The sequence below is a fragment of the Dermacentor albipictus genome, chromosome 2 (assembly GCF_038994185.2).
Source record: "Dermacentor albipictus isolate Rhodes 1998 colony chromosome 2, USDA_Dalb.pri_finalv2, whole genome shotgun sequence".
Lineage (NCBI taxonomy): Eukaryota > Metazoa > Arthropoda > Arachnida > Ixodida > Ixodidae > Dermacentor > Dermacentor albipictus.
The window spans coordinates 138,490,335-138,507,438 of NC_091822.1; the positions used below are offsets into that span (position 1 = coordinate 138,490,335).

At 45.1% G+C, this 17,104-nt stretch overlaps 1 protein-coding gene, 1 long non-coding RNA gene and 1 pseudogene across 3 annotated transcripts in view; 1 reads left to right on the top strand and 2 right to left on the bottom strand.

The window, feature by feature from the left end:
* The window catches only part of LOC135917759 (uncharacterized), a 152,133-nt gene that overhangs the window by 51,833 nt on the left and 83,196 nt on the right, over positions 1–17,104 (top strand). Inside the window, exon 3 of the long non-coding RNA XR_010569402.2 lies at positions 12,886–12,990. This is a non-coding gene — a long non-coding RNA (uncharacterized lncRNA). The remainder of the gene's footprint in view (positions 1–12,885; positions 12,991–17,104) is intronic.
* LOC135918710 (uncharacterized) overlaps positions 1–17,104 on the bottom strand; it is a 485,047-nt gene that overhangs the window by 18,999 nt on the left and 448,944 nt on the right. Inside the window, exon 5 of one of the 2 annotated variants that reach the window (XM_070534005.1) lies at positions 3,287–3,344. The exons of the other annotated variant lie outside the window; for it this stretch is intronic. Coding sequence (XP_070390106.1) covers positions 3,321–3,344 — 24 coding nt within the window. The 3' untranslated portion in view covers positions 3,287–3,320. Of the gene's footprint in view, positions 1–3,286; positions 3,345–17,104 lie in introns of those variants that run through there. 2 annotated transcript variants of the gene reach the window in all.
* On the bottom strand, positions 5,469–5,648 carry LOC135918973 (U2 spliceosomal RNA; annotated as a pseudogene).

Genomic DNA, 17,104 nt, shown 5'->3' on the forward strand with positions numbered 1-17,104 from the left:
CAAAGCAGCTTGGGCTATCAGCGCCGATTAGAATTTTTTTAGAGTGCCATATTCGCACTCAAACCGCATCACACGTTAACTAAGATGATAAAGGCAGAAAGCTGGGCTAGTTGGTGTGTCATCATTATTCAAAAGACTAGCGCAAAATAGCAGGGACAGAGACCGCCTCGTCCTGTCGTCTTCTCTGTCTCTGTCCCTGCTATTTCGCGCTAGTCTTTTGAATAACTAAGACGAGTTTCATTGTTTTTCTTTCGAAACTTGGCTCGAGCCTTAGGCTTTCCTCGATGTGCAATTGTTAACCACTTATATTCTTCACCTCCCTGTGTACCCTTTGCCGCGCTTGTGCAAGTACGGGAGGAATCCGAAGTACGCTGCCTGCCGAAGCTCCCATGTCTGAAACCAGCATAAAAATGAGGAATCTGCCCACACCTTCTGCGATATATCCCTGGCTTCGAGCCTTCTGCTGAGCCTTCTCAAAAGCCGAATTAGAATGGATAAGTAGCTGTGACTGCCTCGACACAAAATAAAAGAATCTTGGTTTGGTAAAAGATACATAGCATTCCTTATATATAGAACACATTACACGCACCTGAGCTCAGGTCTCAACGAAACACTCTTGAAGCTCAAAACGAATACTGAAAGCTGGCCTCCGCTCTTGGAAGCATCTTTCGTTTGGAAGCCGCGGACACCGCCGAATGTGTTTTGTGGATGCCTTGATTCATACTTTGCTGTTTTCTACAAATCTGTATGCTACAGGTGATGCCTCCTTTCCCAACTCTCACACTTTAAACGGATCGCCAAGGAAATGTATTTTAAATATAGGCGAACAGGCAGAAACTCTACAGATGAATAAAAAGAAGTGCCACCAGAGGCCACAAGCAGGATGGTACAGGATCTGAAAAACAATTTATCACAAAAGTTTACTTACAGAAGCAACAAAAGCAAACGTAAACGTAGAAGTTGGATTTGAATTCCTCGCTGGCCAATCACGCTTATGAAAGGTACTATTTATTATACTTTTCTTTTGCTAAACTCCAGTGAACTTCGCGCTGTGAGAATTTATGGAAATCAACATCTGTAGAAAGAAAGCTGCCACTTTTCGAGAGCCATATTTTTCACAGCAGAATACTAAAATCTAGTGAGACCCTGCCAATGTCTAAATCCTACCCGCCTTAGCGTGGTGAATGTCCGGGTGCCTCGCATAGTGGCTTAACGAGCCACATTGAACACATAGTAGAGAATATCTGCAAGTATTTTTCTACCGCGAAATACAAAGGGGTCATTTTTTCTGTAGGACTCTCGCATGTGACAGAAACGAAAAACAATATTGGCATTAGGGGATCATGTCCACAAACGCTGGCTGCACTGTGTCGAACAGCAAAAATCCCATACCGAAGACATTGGCGGGCTAGTGTACGTCAAGCTAGCATGTTCACACAGGGAGAGTGGCCTGCTGTGTTGAGCAGCGAGGATAAAGATATACACGACGATGTCGACGTGGCACAATGTTTAATTGGCGACTCATTAAACTATGAGTGTCGTAGATGTGTTTCTCGCTGTAATACTGGCAGCGCTTAAGTGATACGAATCACACGCAAATGCAAAATAGACCTGGAAGAGTTTTCCTTCTTCTGGGTCAGAAACCCGTACGGGTATTCATTGTGGCATCGTGCTATGTACTCTCGGGTCAAGCAGAAATTTTCCATCTCATAAAATGTCGGCCACCTCGCTGATTTCTGCAGAAATGAAAGCTGGAAAGAACACTGCTGGCGCATAGTACGAGACTTTATTTCATGTTTATGTTTAGGTGAAATGTCTGACTAGAGGTTTGTTTCTGAATGAAACTAGAACGTTACTTTAAATGCGCGCTATAACATTTGAAATAGGTGGAAATGTAGGCGAGTTGGCAATGATGTATACTTAATAATTAGCGAGAAAACAACGGAAGACACAGAGTTAGAATAACACAGGACGAGCACCGAGAGACTCATCAAGAAATGTGAATCTCATCCTGTTAAAAATTGATGACTTGGAAATCATGAGTAGGAGTAGGCTTGCTGTCATGCCGCTTTGTCATGCACATCGCTTGAGGAAGATAGCTAAAGGTTTCACCTGGTTATTGTTTCTTTGGCCAATCGTAAAGTAGGTAACGCTTGTGCTGCGATTGAGAGGAAGGCAGGTTGAGCAACGGTTGTTGGTTGTACTGTGAATCATCGCAAATCCAAAGCCTTATGTTCTTGTGCCATAGGCTTACGTTATCGAAATTCTCTCCCTTGCGGAAAAGCCTGCATTGGGCAGACGGGCAACTGCATCAATGAGCGCCTGCGCCAGCATAAGACTACTTTAAAAGGAACATCTACCTCTCACATTTCAGGCAATACAGGTCTTATGGGTGCAAACCGGTCTTCAATAACTTGACATCATCATCAGGCACAATGACAGAAGGGTTCGGGAACTTGCTGAAGCCGTCCATATGGAAAGGTTGCGCGATGATTGTGCGTCAGAGCTATCTGTCGTTTTGCTAGATTGTGAAACGCACTTGCTCAGTAACTATTTCCACGTGACTCAGATTTCCTGCGCACGCTAGTAGTTGGCTTATTAGTCTTTTCTTTTTCGTGCATCTTGTTCAATATATTTTCGTTGTTAGACAGCGCTCGTGCTCAGCTCTTCTAACTCTTGTGTCTTACATTGTTTTCGCGCTGATTATTAGGTGTGCATAACATTTCATTCGTTTTCAGACTGTGCGTCGTAATTTCTCATGTCGTCTTCATTTTTACTGGCTTTTAATTAGCTCCTGTATGATGTACAACTGAACATTACATATTTTCAAGTTCTTTACAAACCAATGCCGTACTTCGCTTATACATACGTACTTTTCCAGCAGTGACTACACTGACTTCTTACTCTTTATTCACTTCTAATGCGCATTCACAAAAAAATGAGCTTCTAATGACGTCAGCATTCGTTGTGTTTTCTACCTAAAACTTTCCTATAGATCTATACTGAGATTTCTTGCGGAAAGGAAGAGCGTGACGTTGGCAATGTTATTGGAACATGCACAGAAACCCCTGGTCCGCATAATAAAAGCTTCTGCTGTTTAAGAAAAGCTTCATTACGGCTCTTCATCGTTGTGAAAATCTATTATCATGCAAGTAGTTCCACTGTACAAGGGACAGCTATTAGTGGACGTTCATTGTTGTATATGCTTATATGCAACGCAAACGATACATGAGTTATATACTCACGTATGACGTGAATACCAATGCGGAGACCGCCGTGCGGACTACAATGAATACGTGTGCTGGCTTTCGAGAGTCCTTTCATATGTTGCTGTAACAACGTTTCTGAAAAGAACAGCATGTGGACAAAGGGAAGTTTCCAATGGTTACAAAGAGAACCGAGAACAAAAGCCTCTCTAAATACGAACACAGTTTAAGCAGGATGAAATATTGTGGCCACTGTATACATAAAGTCGCATCACATGAGTAACAAGGTATTGCCCAAGAAATGAGGAGAGCATATTAAAAGATTGAGAGTAAGTATAACCAGCATCTATCTAGGGAAAAGGTGCACCATGTGTTGTTCCATGCACGAACAGTGCTTACCTCACTACAGTGTTAAGCAATATGAAACCCAATATGTTAAAATTATAGTATATTTGAACATGGTTCTCTTTCTATTTTCAATGTGCGCTACAAGCTATTCCCATACAAGGAGGAATGAATGAGGACGCGAATAAGTTTGCATGAGAGCTTACAAGACGCACGTGGCTTTGGACTCTGCGTATTGCAAGACACTGGCGTTCTGATTTTAGAACATTCCGTGACTTTTTCACTGTCCAGACAGGAAGTACGTCCTTTTTGCGCAAACCATATAGCTTGGAACAAGAGATTCAAGGTTTACGCTTGTCGGTGAAGCGCGGATGCATGTAAAAGGCTTCAAACTTTTGAAATCTTCAGCCGGTGACGCACGCTTGCCGCCGAAGGTCCTTTTGAAGTACAGCAAACAGCAGGAAGTTTGACGTCAATGGAAGAAATAAGAGAGATATATGCAAGGGCACATTTATTTATAAACAAGAATGTGACGCACGCTTGAGAACTCACTGAAATAGCAGCGCCTGTCTTTATCTTGCGACAACGGAACACTGCTCTGAGTGCTTGCTACCTTGCATTGTGTTTGAGACGAAACCGATAAAATGACAACGGCACCTGCATCAGAATGTTCCGTTTGCGTTTTGAATAAATGCCCACGACATGATAAGGTGCGGGACGCTTTGAACCATGCCAATGTATGACCAACCAAAACCAACGAAACAAGGTATTTAGGAGTCCTGGAAACTTATGATTTAGACAGTTCATGCATGTCATTTTTTGTCCTTCCTTTATCGCTATAGATGGAATATTTTGCCAGTGCTTTCCATTTTTCGTACCCGTTAACCAAGGCTCTGATAAATTAGTTACAATTGTTGCTTGTGTGATGCTGGCCTTGCGTCGTTCTCTTTCGGGACGACATGGAAATGCAGACAGTGTGATGACCGTACACTTTCAAGGAACAATGACGGTAGTAAAGTTAGCGATCTCGCTCGTTGTTTCCAATCAACACCTACACCATGGCGAACAAAATTATGGGCACTGTGGCAACAACAAAAACATTCAAAGGTTTTCCTGTTCTCGCTGTGGAGCGTGACAGCGTAGCTTGCACAGCATCACTCGAAGCGACAAATGTGCTTTGTGTCACTTCATTTAAGGCTACACAGATAAGCAGCGTAAAAAAATGTATTTTCGCCATACTCGTGGTCTCCAAACTTTTCCGCGCTTTTCTGCATATTACACATAAGCGCTTCATCGTAACTGTGAGCTAGCTTATAAACAAGCATAGGCTATAGAATAACCGTGTTAGAATACAGAGTAATTCAGGGAGCGTGAACTACACGTGAAATTGCATGAACTAAAGTGCATCACATCATGCTAAGGCGGTGTCCGCACCAGCGACTGAAAAATGGCCTCGTGACGAAACTGGTCGCAAGGCGACGGTCACAAATGCTTGCTTTGTCCGAAAAGAACCCACTTCAGATCAGTCGCTAGCTTCCCAATTTGTCAGCAGAACGAATAGAGTAGCAAAGCTACTAAATCAATCAGCGGAGAAGGGGCAGCGCATGGAAACACGCTGACAGTGTTGTTTCGCGATAGCGGGCGCGACCACAAGTGACCGCCACCACTCATGAAAAAATCAAGTTGCACTCATCGGTGTGAATGCATCGGTAGTCGTGAGCAACTCCCTGGTCACCTCTCGCGGTCCATTCCTTGACCTGCCAGTAATTGGTGTGAACGGCGCCTACGAACTAAAAGTCAACTAGCATAGCGTTTACACTGCCCCATTACGCCTTTTTTTTTTGCAGGGAAGATGTGACTAGGTTCTGGAAAAAATTGCGTGCGATTATCAAGCTGTGTAGATCAACAACTTCTCCCCATACGTGGGCCGGTCCCCAAGATAGTGCAATACCTGGCCGATCTGCGGCGGAGGTGAAGCAAGCTTTAAGCGCTCAGCCAACTTGCAAAAATTAGTTTAATATCTTAGGTCCAAATAAAACCCGTATCGTATATCAAGCTGATAAAAGCACGTGCAGCACTTTGACCTGCATCGGCCATGTCTACGCTCACACCACCCTCTGTTTGTCGGCGTTCCAGGCGCTTGCGTATTTCCTTTCCTTTCTTTCCGCTCTCCTGTATAGTGGCCGTCCCGTAAGCGTGCCGTCCCCCAGCATCGCTATATGCTTAAAGAAACGCCAACCATGTATATGCGGCCCCGATCCCGCAAACTTGGAACGTTTCACCGGAGCAACGGCCGGCTTTCAGAGGGAGTTTCTGGGAAACCAATTTTGTGGAGTCTGTATTGTGTGAGACCCCTCGTGGTTTTCGAGTGAACTCACAACCATTACTGCACTGCGGGACGTCGAGCAACGCTTGATCGCTTGGCTACCGTGAAGCAGTGTGTGCACTCGGAGTGCGGTGAGGTGCGTGTCTCTTTATATGCCGGGATTCGTTAATAACAGGTGTCCTGTCGCGTTTCGCAACCATGCATGGTTATATATAATGCCCGGCGCCTTATAATTTTTAGAGGTTCAACATCGTAGATGAGAGACCAGTCGAGCCTGGCATTCCATTCATGTGCATACGGCCTTTGATGCACGGCAATGTCCAGTTAGCCATTAGGGGCCCACATACACAGCTTCGCCGGTCATCCACCTTTACAGAGTGAAATGACACTGGCTTCTTTTTCTTTATTATAATTATTTGCATCGTGTCGACGCAAATAACCATAATAGGATTCGAAAAGTAAACAGGATTCGAAACGCCACAAAACAATCTAATGACAAGCCCGTTCTCGGCCCTTTGCTAGACGAGTTACAATTTGCACGCATACTTTCTACTTCCTTAGAATACACTTTCTATGTATGGGCAAGTCAAAAAGAATTCCATAGTACATTTAGTCTCTACGATAACGTGTGAACATGAAAAAAACGCTGCTCTTTATATTGCCATTAGTGTACAGCATTAGTATAGCATTAGCTTCATTAGCGTGAAGGCCCTTTCGCTGCTTTAGTGGGAACACCTATTCAATCGATGTGCTATATATATGTGACAAAGGATTACATCCAAACTAAGGACAGAGTCCGCACAAATAAATATTATGCCAGTCATTGCCCTCGGTGCAGTGACATGCTCACGTTACAAGAGAAGATCACATATTTTGCTTTATTCAATGGCGAAGACAGTTACAGCGTAATAATGAGAAGCCCAGGAAAGGCAGAGACGTAGCGTAGCGTGCATGGAAAAAAGAGGCCGGCGAGGTTATTGGAAGACGGCGGAAAATGCGCGGCGCCATTGAATTGGAAATTCTGGGGCACGCCATCAGAAAAGAATTGGGCGCACGCCCGCCCCTCAAGAGATCGTTGGGAGAATAGGGAAAAAAACCAGACGGAGAGGTCAAGAACTTGTGGCACATGAAACGCATGGCGCCTCTGGAACTGCGCCTTTGCAATGACAGGTTTCCCACCTACCCCCAGAAGTGCAGGACAGTAAGCGAAAGTTGGGCGAGTTGCTGTCTCTACAGTCTCAAGAGGATGTCAGAAAGGAATACGAAAAATTAAACGTTTCAACTAAAAGCAACCCTAGCGAAGGACTCTGCCATGATTAACAGGGAAGGTGTCTTTTCTTGTCCGTTCATTGTCTATCAAACCTTCTAACGTGAATAAAGAAGATAATGTGTATGCACTGTGTAATAATTTGCCATTGAATAAGAATGAATGTTCTGATCATAGGCTTTGCTCCTGTTAGTACAGACAGTATCGTACGGTGCTATAGACATCGAGCAATCTTTGTAAGGTGCCAGCAGCATGCTCGCGAACAGCGCCATGATTGGCAGCAGTAAAAGCACTGGCACGTGAAGAAGACTGGGCGAACGCGCCCACTGCCATCCAGTAATTTTGTACTGTGGTTCCTAAGGCCTGGCGAACCGAAAAACGCATTTTCGTGAGTCTGCCATTCAGAAAGGTCGCCGCTTGTGCAAAGCAGGCCACGTTGAAGGCATCAGCTAGTGTATAAACGGCGTACGAGAATAAAATGCAATGTAAATGCACCCCACAAACAAACTCACGGCGGCAGGCTAAGACGTGCAACTTCAACAGTTATTTTGCTGTGTACGCGAACGTTATCATGTACTTGATGCGTGTAGAATGGCGAAGCATCACAACGATTACAGGGAAAAAAATATAAAAGGTTCGTTTTCTTTTCTTTCGTTTTGCACCTATTCGTGGATTTCACTTGTGTCGGTACATTCCCGTTCTCTGTTGATTCCCTTCATTTTTCGGTGCTTAGCAAATCCTAATGTATTCAAAAATAGCCCAGTCTTCAGTCGTGATCAATTATGCCCTGCTCGACGCGACCAGGAGCGTGGTGGCGGCGGCCGCTAGATTAGTAATGCCGGCATTGACAGCGAATATGAACACGCTACTGCATTGACGCTCGTCGTCGATGCAGAGCAAAAATAGTCGTGTACCGGACACAGCGAGAGCTGCGAAGCCCGAGGAATAAAACTATAGACTAAACGGAAAAGACTGAACCACTAAGAGGACGTCAATCTGATGACTGCAATATGGCGTGTTTGCCTTCGTAGACAAAGGTACGAAATTGGTACACCTGCGAAGGCGAAGTCACAATTTCCATGGAGCACAAAGCTCCTACGAATCAACGGCTCTTTTACTTATGTCATACCAACTAGTCAAAAGAAAACAGCATCGCAAATGTGCGTCAATTTGCCTGTGGACCGTACATGTCCAGGCCTTCAGAGGCCGCGATGAAAACCGATGAAAAAGCTTCATTAGCTTAAGTAACATTCATGTAACTGGGGCCTCCAGAATGTAAAACTATTCCAATACGTTCTTACGCCAATATCCTGACATCAAATTTACGCAAGCACCGACGCAAGCATCGGGCGGTGACCCGCAGCGTTGCCTGAACAACACAATCGACCGCTATCCTCGCTTATAGGAGGTCGCTTTTGCTTGCTTTCAAAACGAATAACACTGCTTGCATTGAGCAGTTTTCCTATCTAACTGGCTGACAAGAAGCAAGGAGCATGCTCAAGTGGAGAGGGCTTCGATGGAGCGGAGATAGCGCTCTGAAAATAAATAACCGGATGAACAGTGTGGTGCCGGCGTCTGCGACTGTTCCATTTTCCCTCACTTAGCTTGCTTTGACTGGTCGAAAATCGCAGCGATGTGCAATGAAAGGTGAACATTGCCGCTAAAACGGATCTTCGGCAAAGAGTTGGCAGAGCAATGTCGTATACGTGCCGAAAGGACTTGATAACGTTATACTGCGGAGCAAAAACTTATATTACACGCAAATAAATCCATGCTCTCCGGCAGGTGCGAGTAGCCAGTGCCTCAGAGATTGCCAGTAGCCATATTCTATTCCTTTGGAACGGGGCAGTACTCGGCCGATAAAAAAAAAAGAATCAGATTTGTTAGTCATATTAATGCATCTTTAACGCACACACATCATTTCGACGCGGTGAACTTCCGCGGTATTGGGACGTTCGCCTGAACGAGAGGGGAAGTGGATGCAACCCAAAACCGTTTGACCAATAGCAGACGGCTAACGGCGAAAAGGAGCCGAATCAGAAACAATTATTTTTATTTTGCTTGATCGAATCACGCATAAACAGTGTGTACACGTCATATCAGATGAGGAGCTGCCGCTGTTTTCGTGGCGCCGCGTGACAGACTGGTGAAGTGGAGGTGGTCCAAAAATGTTTTTGACCAATCTCGGAAGGTTGATTGCAGAATTGGAATAGAAAAGTTTGAAATATGTTTGCGTTACTGCGCCACTGGTCGTGCATACAAAAACGAAAAACGGCTGTCGGGATTTGGTTCCACGAGGTATAGCGGCAACGCGAAACAGAAGAAACGATGCCACATAACCAACGTAGCTGCCAGCCGCTGCGCCTGCTGTGCCCGGTCCAATAGTCACGTGCCATTACATTCGCGGCGCCGTCACTTGATCCTACCACAGATCCAAGCTCGTCCCGCGGCCGGTGCCTATAGAGTGATGTGCATGAAAGCTTGTCTGCTTGCTTCAATAACACGCCATCAATATACCGAACGCAGCAACCTGGAGTCGGGGGAGCCGGAGCAGTCGCAAGAAAGAGAGACAAAGGGATAGATCAAGTTTGTTTACAAATATTATCTACAAACTGTACACACATTGCTTCAAAGGCAGGCTCAAAAGGGGTGACTGAAAGCTAGTTAGAGTAAAATTTTGATTCTTTCCAGCTATCTTCCAGTTAGGCAGTTTGGCTTTTTTTCTCGAAGCACGTCACAGTACGTTGCTGAGACCGTTAAGGCGCATAGAGATACAAAGTGGCGAGCTGGAAATGTTTGCAAAAAAATTTGTACAGTTTCAGCCCGAGGACACGCGAAAGCGTGAGTTGAAGAATAACTTAGCCATCACGTACGTTTGCGTTAGGTTCACTTGTGGATGACCGTATGCGTTGTACAGCTCTACAGCAATTGCTGAAGCTTCCGTCCATTAAAAAATCGGGAATTCGGAGAGAAACTTTTCGACTCACCAGGTGAAGTGGTTGTCTCCTCCCAGATGACCTCTCCACCAATAGAAAAATGCTTGCGAAGAGTTCGCCTGAGTGCAGTTGTTACACCATCCATCTGCGCAGAGCGGGCATAGGCTGAAGCTTCTTCGACAAGCAGCACCTCTTGTGAACATGCCTCAGTCCGCAAGCCATCGCTCAGCGCCATCTGCGCTTTCTGGGTCTTTGCTCCAACCAGCCGCCAAACTTTCTCAACTGGATTGATGGACCCCATTTCCGGTGATTGTTTTTAAACTTGACGTGTCACACAGGCCTTGACAGGACACTTTTGTGAGGAAGCATTTTGACAGCTGAGGTGGTGCGCCAAACGAGCATTGTTGCAACCGCCAGTGACCGGAGACTGGCCCAGGTAGAAGAGAAAACAGCTTTGTGTAGCGACTTATTCTTCACATCAGGTCTAACTGCAAATTGAGAGAGAATGATTTCTTTTGATGTGGCTTAAACTCAGCAAAGTGCACTTTAACGTAGCTATTAGACCGCTTTTTACGCCCTGATGGAAATAGTAGAAAAAGAAGGGCATTACTGGGCGAAAATGAAACGCCAGAGTGTTGTCCTGTAGCATATTCAGGTGCAGTATCGCTACTTATAATTTTGCTATGAGTCACTTATCCTGCGGTTGAAGAGGAAGCGCTTGCAGTGTATCAGAAGAGAAGAAGCCAGAGATGTGTTCCAGTCCGCCATTCTCGTTGTTGTGGCCCCACTTGCTGTCTCAGTGTAAAAAGTATACATAAATCCCCTTTTTATCATCTGCCTGTAAGAATATTACAGAGAAGCAAGCGTAGGAATGTAGACTCCAAAACCTTCATAAAACAACAAGAAAATATTGTAGAAGTACAAATTCAGAAACAGGAGCAAAAAATGCATAGAATAAATTATACATGGCAATATTACTTGATCTTGCAGGTTTATTTTCGATCTAAATTTTTTTTAACTCTGGCTGCAATAAAAAAAGAGGCTCAGCTTTTTAGTTGTATTTGATTACTAATGACAGCAAGTATTCTCGTGGTCCCAGTGGCCACGTGCAGAAGAATAAAAGAAGAACGAATGAATTTGCATGTACGAAAACAGGCTCCTTGAAAGTGCCTTTTGCGTATCATATGTACTGACTGAAACAAAAAAGATGGGGCAAGGGGGAGGGGGGGGGGGTCGTGAGGTGCTATAGCATCAGCTATTGAACTGATGCCACAGGTTCATGTAAGCAAAAATGTTGCAGAAGCCAACGACGATGGAAGTCAATGCAAGAGAATACCTAATGCTCCTCGAAAGTAGTTTCCTTTACTGAACAGATGACACGCTTGAAGGCACACACCTGTTGCGCTGAACATATTTGGGCAGCGCTTGTCGTTTCGTTGCTCAATTCTGGAGAGAACAGAGCCAGTAACCAGTACATCTGCAGCGCTGGTGTAGGTGGCTTTATATACAAGCAGATTTGTCGCATGCTTATTCCTTCAGCGTGGGTGCCGGCGTGTAAAGCAAGTGTCATTCTTCTCTCCAGCTGCCGGCACAGAGAGAGAGAGAAAGCAGTAGGAGAAGAAGACTGTTGACATCCTCTCCCGAGTGCTCCGACACAGCATGCAAGCCTTATAGAGCACCAAAGCTCTCGAGCTACAACGCGTGAGTCTCAAAGCGCTATGATAGTTAGCGGTAATATAGGTCGCTGTTTTATAAGACAGTTGCGTGCCTGTACGCGCCCTTGACATGGACGCCTTTGCATAGAGGGTGGGAGTTCGACCATCACCAACTACCGACCGCGAAAACAGGTAAAAGGGACGAAGAACGAATATTCCCTTTAAGACGCAGCGATGGTTTTGGAGTGGCTATCCAGAAAAAATAGCGGGAATAGAGAAATCACTTTTCTCGCCAGCACCAAACTCGGTGAGTTTTGCTAGGTTTGAAAGAAAAGATGTATTATTTATTTTTTATTATACCTGAACAAAGCGGATTTTCATTTTGTACTACCAATGGCTTTAGAAGCACTTCTTAGTATTGCGAAATTGCATAAATCCCAGGCATGAAGTTCAAAGCTCGGCAATTTAACAAGAAAAAAAAACGCTATCCCAATTGTTTCGACTACACCTAATAAAACATCTAAAGCGGACAAAATCACTAATGTGTGGAAAAATGTTTTGCAAGAACCTTGCAAACGTCGTAAACCTTTCAGGGAAACTGTAAATTCATAAATCACACTTGTCCACTTGATGTTCCCCAGCTGATGCAGTTTACAAAACTGTGATATCTGGTTTTGGTGCGGAGTTACGAATTTGTAAACTTTGAGTCCTACCTTATTAAACTCACAAATTTTCGGCAACATTTGTAAAAAGATTTTGGTCCTGAATAGAAATCCTGTTTAATCTGCGAGAGGTGAACTTTGCATCTCAAAGGTAACAGGCTTCATTTAAGTTCACCCAGTGATTTTTCCATCATATCATTTGTACGCTTTACATGTGTTTAAATAAGAAAGTCGGAGTTGGTCTCGAATTAAAGCTTCCTCTTTAAACAATTATGTACAGAAAGTAAGAAGGCGGAAGTGGCAAGGGTCTGTGAAGGTGGTTAGACAATTGTGTACGGGGAAATTGAGGTAGCCGTGTGATTTTACTTAGGCAACGGTTGCCTGATCCGCACAACAGCTACACATGTAGCCAGAAGGCCCTTAGAAGCAATTATCCGGCAAGTAGCAAGTATAGCTGAGACATGTTTCTCTCACTTCCTTCTCCACAGTTTTCGCTTCACGAGAGCCAGTGGTTGGAGTCTAGAAATCAGTCGACGCAGCGAGGTTCCATCCTTGCGAACGCCATAGTAATGGCGACGTGCAACCCAACCATGGTAAGTTGCACAGGCTCATGATTACGCTCGAAGTCCCCGGGAAATTGCTTGCGCAGTGACGCACGAAATTGTACCTTTGTGAGAATTACTTCGCCACATAGACTTCTGGCAGTTTACGCTTACCTGGAAGAGTGGCTCAACAAACCGAGAGGGACACAACGCATGCAATATCTCCCTACCACTCATCAGCCGGATACTCTATTTGATGAAGTGTTCGTGCCACAAACAAAATTTAACTGCAGTATGGCGTAAGCTCACAGTATTTTAATTACCGTTCTTGCCAAGCGTTTTGTTGTAGCGTTGTACTGTCCCGTAAAGCACTATTATTATCGCTGGCCATTCGACCTGTGCTTGTTAACGCACGTTACATTAGTAATCTCACTAGAATATATGCTAACTGCAGGTTTCCGTTTTCCACACAGCGGTGAATCATTTATGAAAGTAAATGAGCAAGAGCCAAATTCTCAAAGTTTTTCGTGCGTAAGTGGTGTTTGTGATTCGCCAGCCTTCTTAAGTAGTAATAGGTCCATTATAACGATTAACTAAAGTTTTCTCTTACGAACAACTCTAGCGTAAGACCTTTTCGTGGATGCGGGCCCAGCAAAGCACGAACGCGTCTCGTCTCGCTTAACACCTTGAACTACGGTAACTATACTATAGTTGCTGGTAAGTCAATAAACCTTAGGGTGTTGGACGCCTCGTTGAGCAGATGTGTTTCACTTCGTCTTTAATGATTATTCTACCTCACAGCGTCTGGTACACCTGTTATTCAGCCGATACGATTTGATTCTATTTGCTGTCATATTAGGAGAAATGACCGCGCTTTTCTTGGATGAGTAACGACCAGCTAAAGATCGGGCGTCATTTCCCGACATAGACAGAGCCCGACACTAATTCACCGTTAATAGGGAAACTTATGGTGCATTTAGAAACAATCCAGTGCCGGATGGTGCTCGCCAAGCGTAATGTGACCATAATTACTTTACGAGGAAGGCGAGTAGAGAAGGAAGAGAAGAGTTAAAGGTAGCACGGCCACCTGTTTCACGGGGACACAGCGTATACATCAATTTAATTATCCTTGTGCGTGTAGCCTTGTCCTAACGTTTCTGCCTCTTCGCAAAATAGCCTGTAAATTTGGCGGTCCACTGGCATGAAGTGCTAGGCCAACGCCGCCGACGGCAAATAGATAACGCAAGCTGCTAGCGGGGCCGGACCGGCGGTGATCTCGGAGACGTGACGAAAGGCGGGTGGGCGGCGGCATCGACGACACGCACGCTCTTTTGCCAGCCACTTTCGGTTTCAAGGAGCCTACCTAGGGGAAATGATTGTTCGCATAGCTCCCACATGAACTCCGCCATTCAAAATTTGGTCATTGGGATAGGTAGTGCCGAGGACGGGCCCAAAAGTGCTTCTTTGCTGCAGCTGTTGATAATTAGAAAGCTAATCACGCACATAAGTGCGAAAATTGCTCTATATCTAGAGGCTCCTAATCTGTACACTCGAATGGTAAACATGACGTTACCGTGATTTATATTATGCTAATTTTAAAAACTTGGTGCAGCTAAAGTACACCACCCTGTATAGCGTTCGGCTGCTTAAAATGTCCCCCCCCCCCCCCGGGCTCAGCGCTAGGCTCAATGTCCCTAAAGACGCGGTAATCCGAGACAGGATTGGTATCGAGAAAAACGGTGATTTTACTGGGTGGTGTGCTAAACTATTTTGTTGTTTCGCTGCACGAATACTGGACATGTCACCACTTGCACGAGTGCGGCTGCATTGTCGGTGTAATTTCTATTGCAATAAAAAAAATATACAACCTATTCTGAACGAGTACTGCAACATGTGATGCAACATGGCGATATAGTTGGTCGGCGACCATGGCGGGTATACAGGGGGTTAGCGCATGGTTTACACCTCAAAGTGGCGTTGAGCTTGCGGATACAGTGTTAACTGTACGACAAGTAGGAGACCACGAATTGATCGTGAAAAAATCGGTTTGCCCAACCGCAGCCACTGCGGCGCCACCAAGGCGGACAAATAGCAATATTTTAGGATAAGTTGAGGATGATGAGCTTACCCAGCACGCAATCAGGCAACAGCAATCGCAGTATTCGAGTATCTAGGAGGGCGCACCTTTAAGCGGAGTTTTCCTCCTTCTGTAAGCCCGTGCACTGTCAAGAAACAGCGGCTGCACGGCTATAAATTACGTTTCGCCCTCATTAACGAAGTGCAGCGCGGGTACAGAGGTGAAAATTTATCTTCCCTGCTACTACCCTCAACTATTGTTTCAAACTTTTCCTCTCACACTAGCGATCTGGAGGAGCTGCGCACAGGAATCATTATGCGCTCGAGAAAGGTGCACGTTCTTTCCACATAAGTATGGCGACATTAATATCGGCGCTTGCATTTGAGGGCCAGGGCTGTAGCTAACGAAGCGAACGTCGCGCTATTTTTCAGGTGGTACAAAGGGACGGGAAGCAAACTGGTTGCGCATTCCTCGCGGAAAAATTGCAGCGATGCCGAAACTCATCTGCTTCGCTCTGATTGCTTCGCGAAAGAAATGGGGCCTGTGCACAGGAAAATCAATGGACCCGCGATAATGAGCTACGTGTTTCCATGAATGTTTAACAAGACTGAACCGGTCGCAGTAAAAAAACGAAGAACAATGATTATGTATTTGAAATGCCATCCAATTTTTCTCACTGAAGAACTAGCCACGTCGTTAAATTGGTCAGTTCGATTGCTACGGGAGCTCAATATCACACATTATATTGGAGACGAAAGAATCCTCGTTCCGTGAGTGGGAATTTAATTTTCTGTGTCACTGAGCCGTTCTTCTTAACAGGAGTTTGTGAAACGCGTCTATTTATCTATCTTTTTTTTCTGCTAATGGGAATGGACGCCAGAGTTTATTTGCTGGTTCCCATGAAGCAGCCTACAGAATCTTTCGGTACTGTTTCCCCTTAGTACCAAGAGTAGCATGTCGATGATCAGTCGGAGAACGACAAATATGTCAACCTCTAATTGCATTACTATACTGCCTGTTTATACACCTGGCAAATTAGCATCGAGAGTTTATTTTTCGTAGTTTCATTCGGGGATAAGGAAAAGCTAGCAGCCCTCAGGACAGGTTTCCGTCTTTTTTCCCGCATACGCCGAGGATAAGGGGACGCTGACACCAACCTGGCGCTTGCTCATAAGCTGCTGTTATATATATATATATATATATAATTCCCGTTGGTTATGTTCAAACGCTGTTCCGCCGACACGGAAGCCCGGTCTGATGGGAGATAGGTAAGCTTGTAACCCCGTGTGTCTGCTTCCATCCTTGCAAAATTTCCCAAACTGAGATTGGACAAGCGGCTGTAGCATGAACAGATGGTTCATAGTGCTGCAAGTGCTACTGTGCTGTGCGGTGGCAGTATGCGGTGACAGTGACCGACTGTGATTGAATGTCTGTGCTCCTTTCTTTCTTTATCTCTACTTTGTTATCACTTTACCTCCCCCTCCCCTCTTTCCCCAGCGTAGGGTAGCGAACCGGATGTTCCCCTCTGGTTAACCTTCGTACCTTTCCTCTCCTTACCTCCCCCCCTCTCTCTCATTCCCTCTCTCACTCACTCTCTCTCTCTCCCAAACTGAGGAAGTGCTGTATCGCGAAGCTTCGGCCCACGCTGGCCTTGGCGCCTGCTGTCACCTGCACTTGGGAATATTCGTGGAAAAACCCTGCAACGTCTTCTATACAGTCCCTGAAACCTGTGTCGGCGGCGGAGATTCGTCGCTATTTTAGTGGGTGTGCCCTGTTACTCAGTGTTCCAAAGAACGTGAAATCTCTGATGACGGACGACAAATGCGCCAACTCATTACTGCAGTACTGGCATAACGCGGGGCTGCACTCGTATGTTTGATGCATTGTTGTTCAGTTATTTCACTGCGGACGCATTGCGACAACGACCCCGAGTGAAAAGAGAAAAGGAAAAGAAAAAGGAACCCTTTTAGGAGCCAGCGCTTTGAGAAGCTTGGTGCCATGGCCGCGTTGAAAAGCAATCATTTATTTTTTAAAAATTCAGCAGATGCAACCAGTCGAAATCTATATACAGCGAAGCTTTGTTTGTGT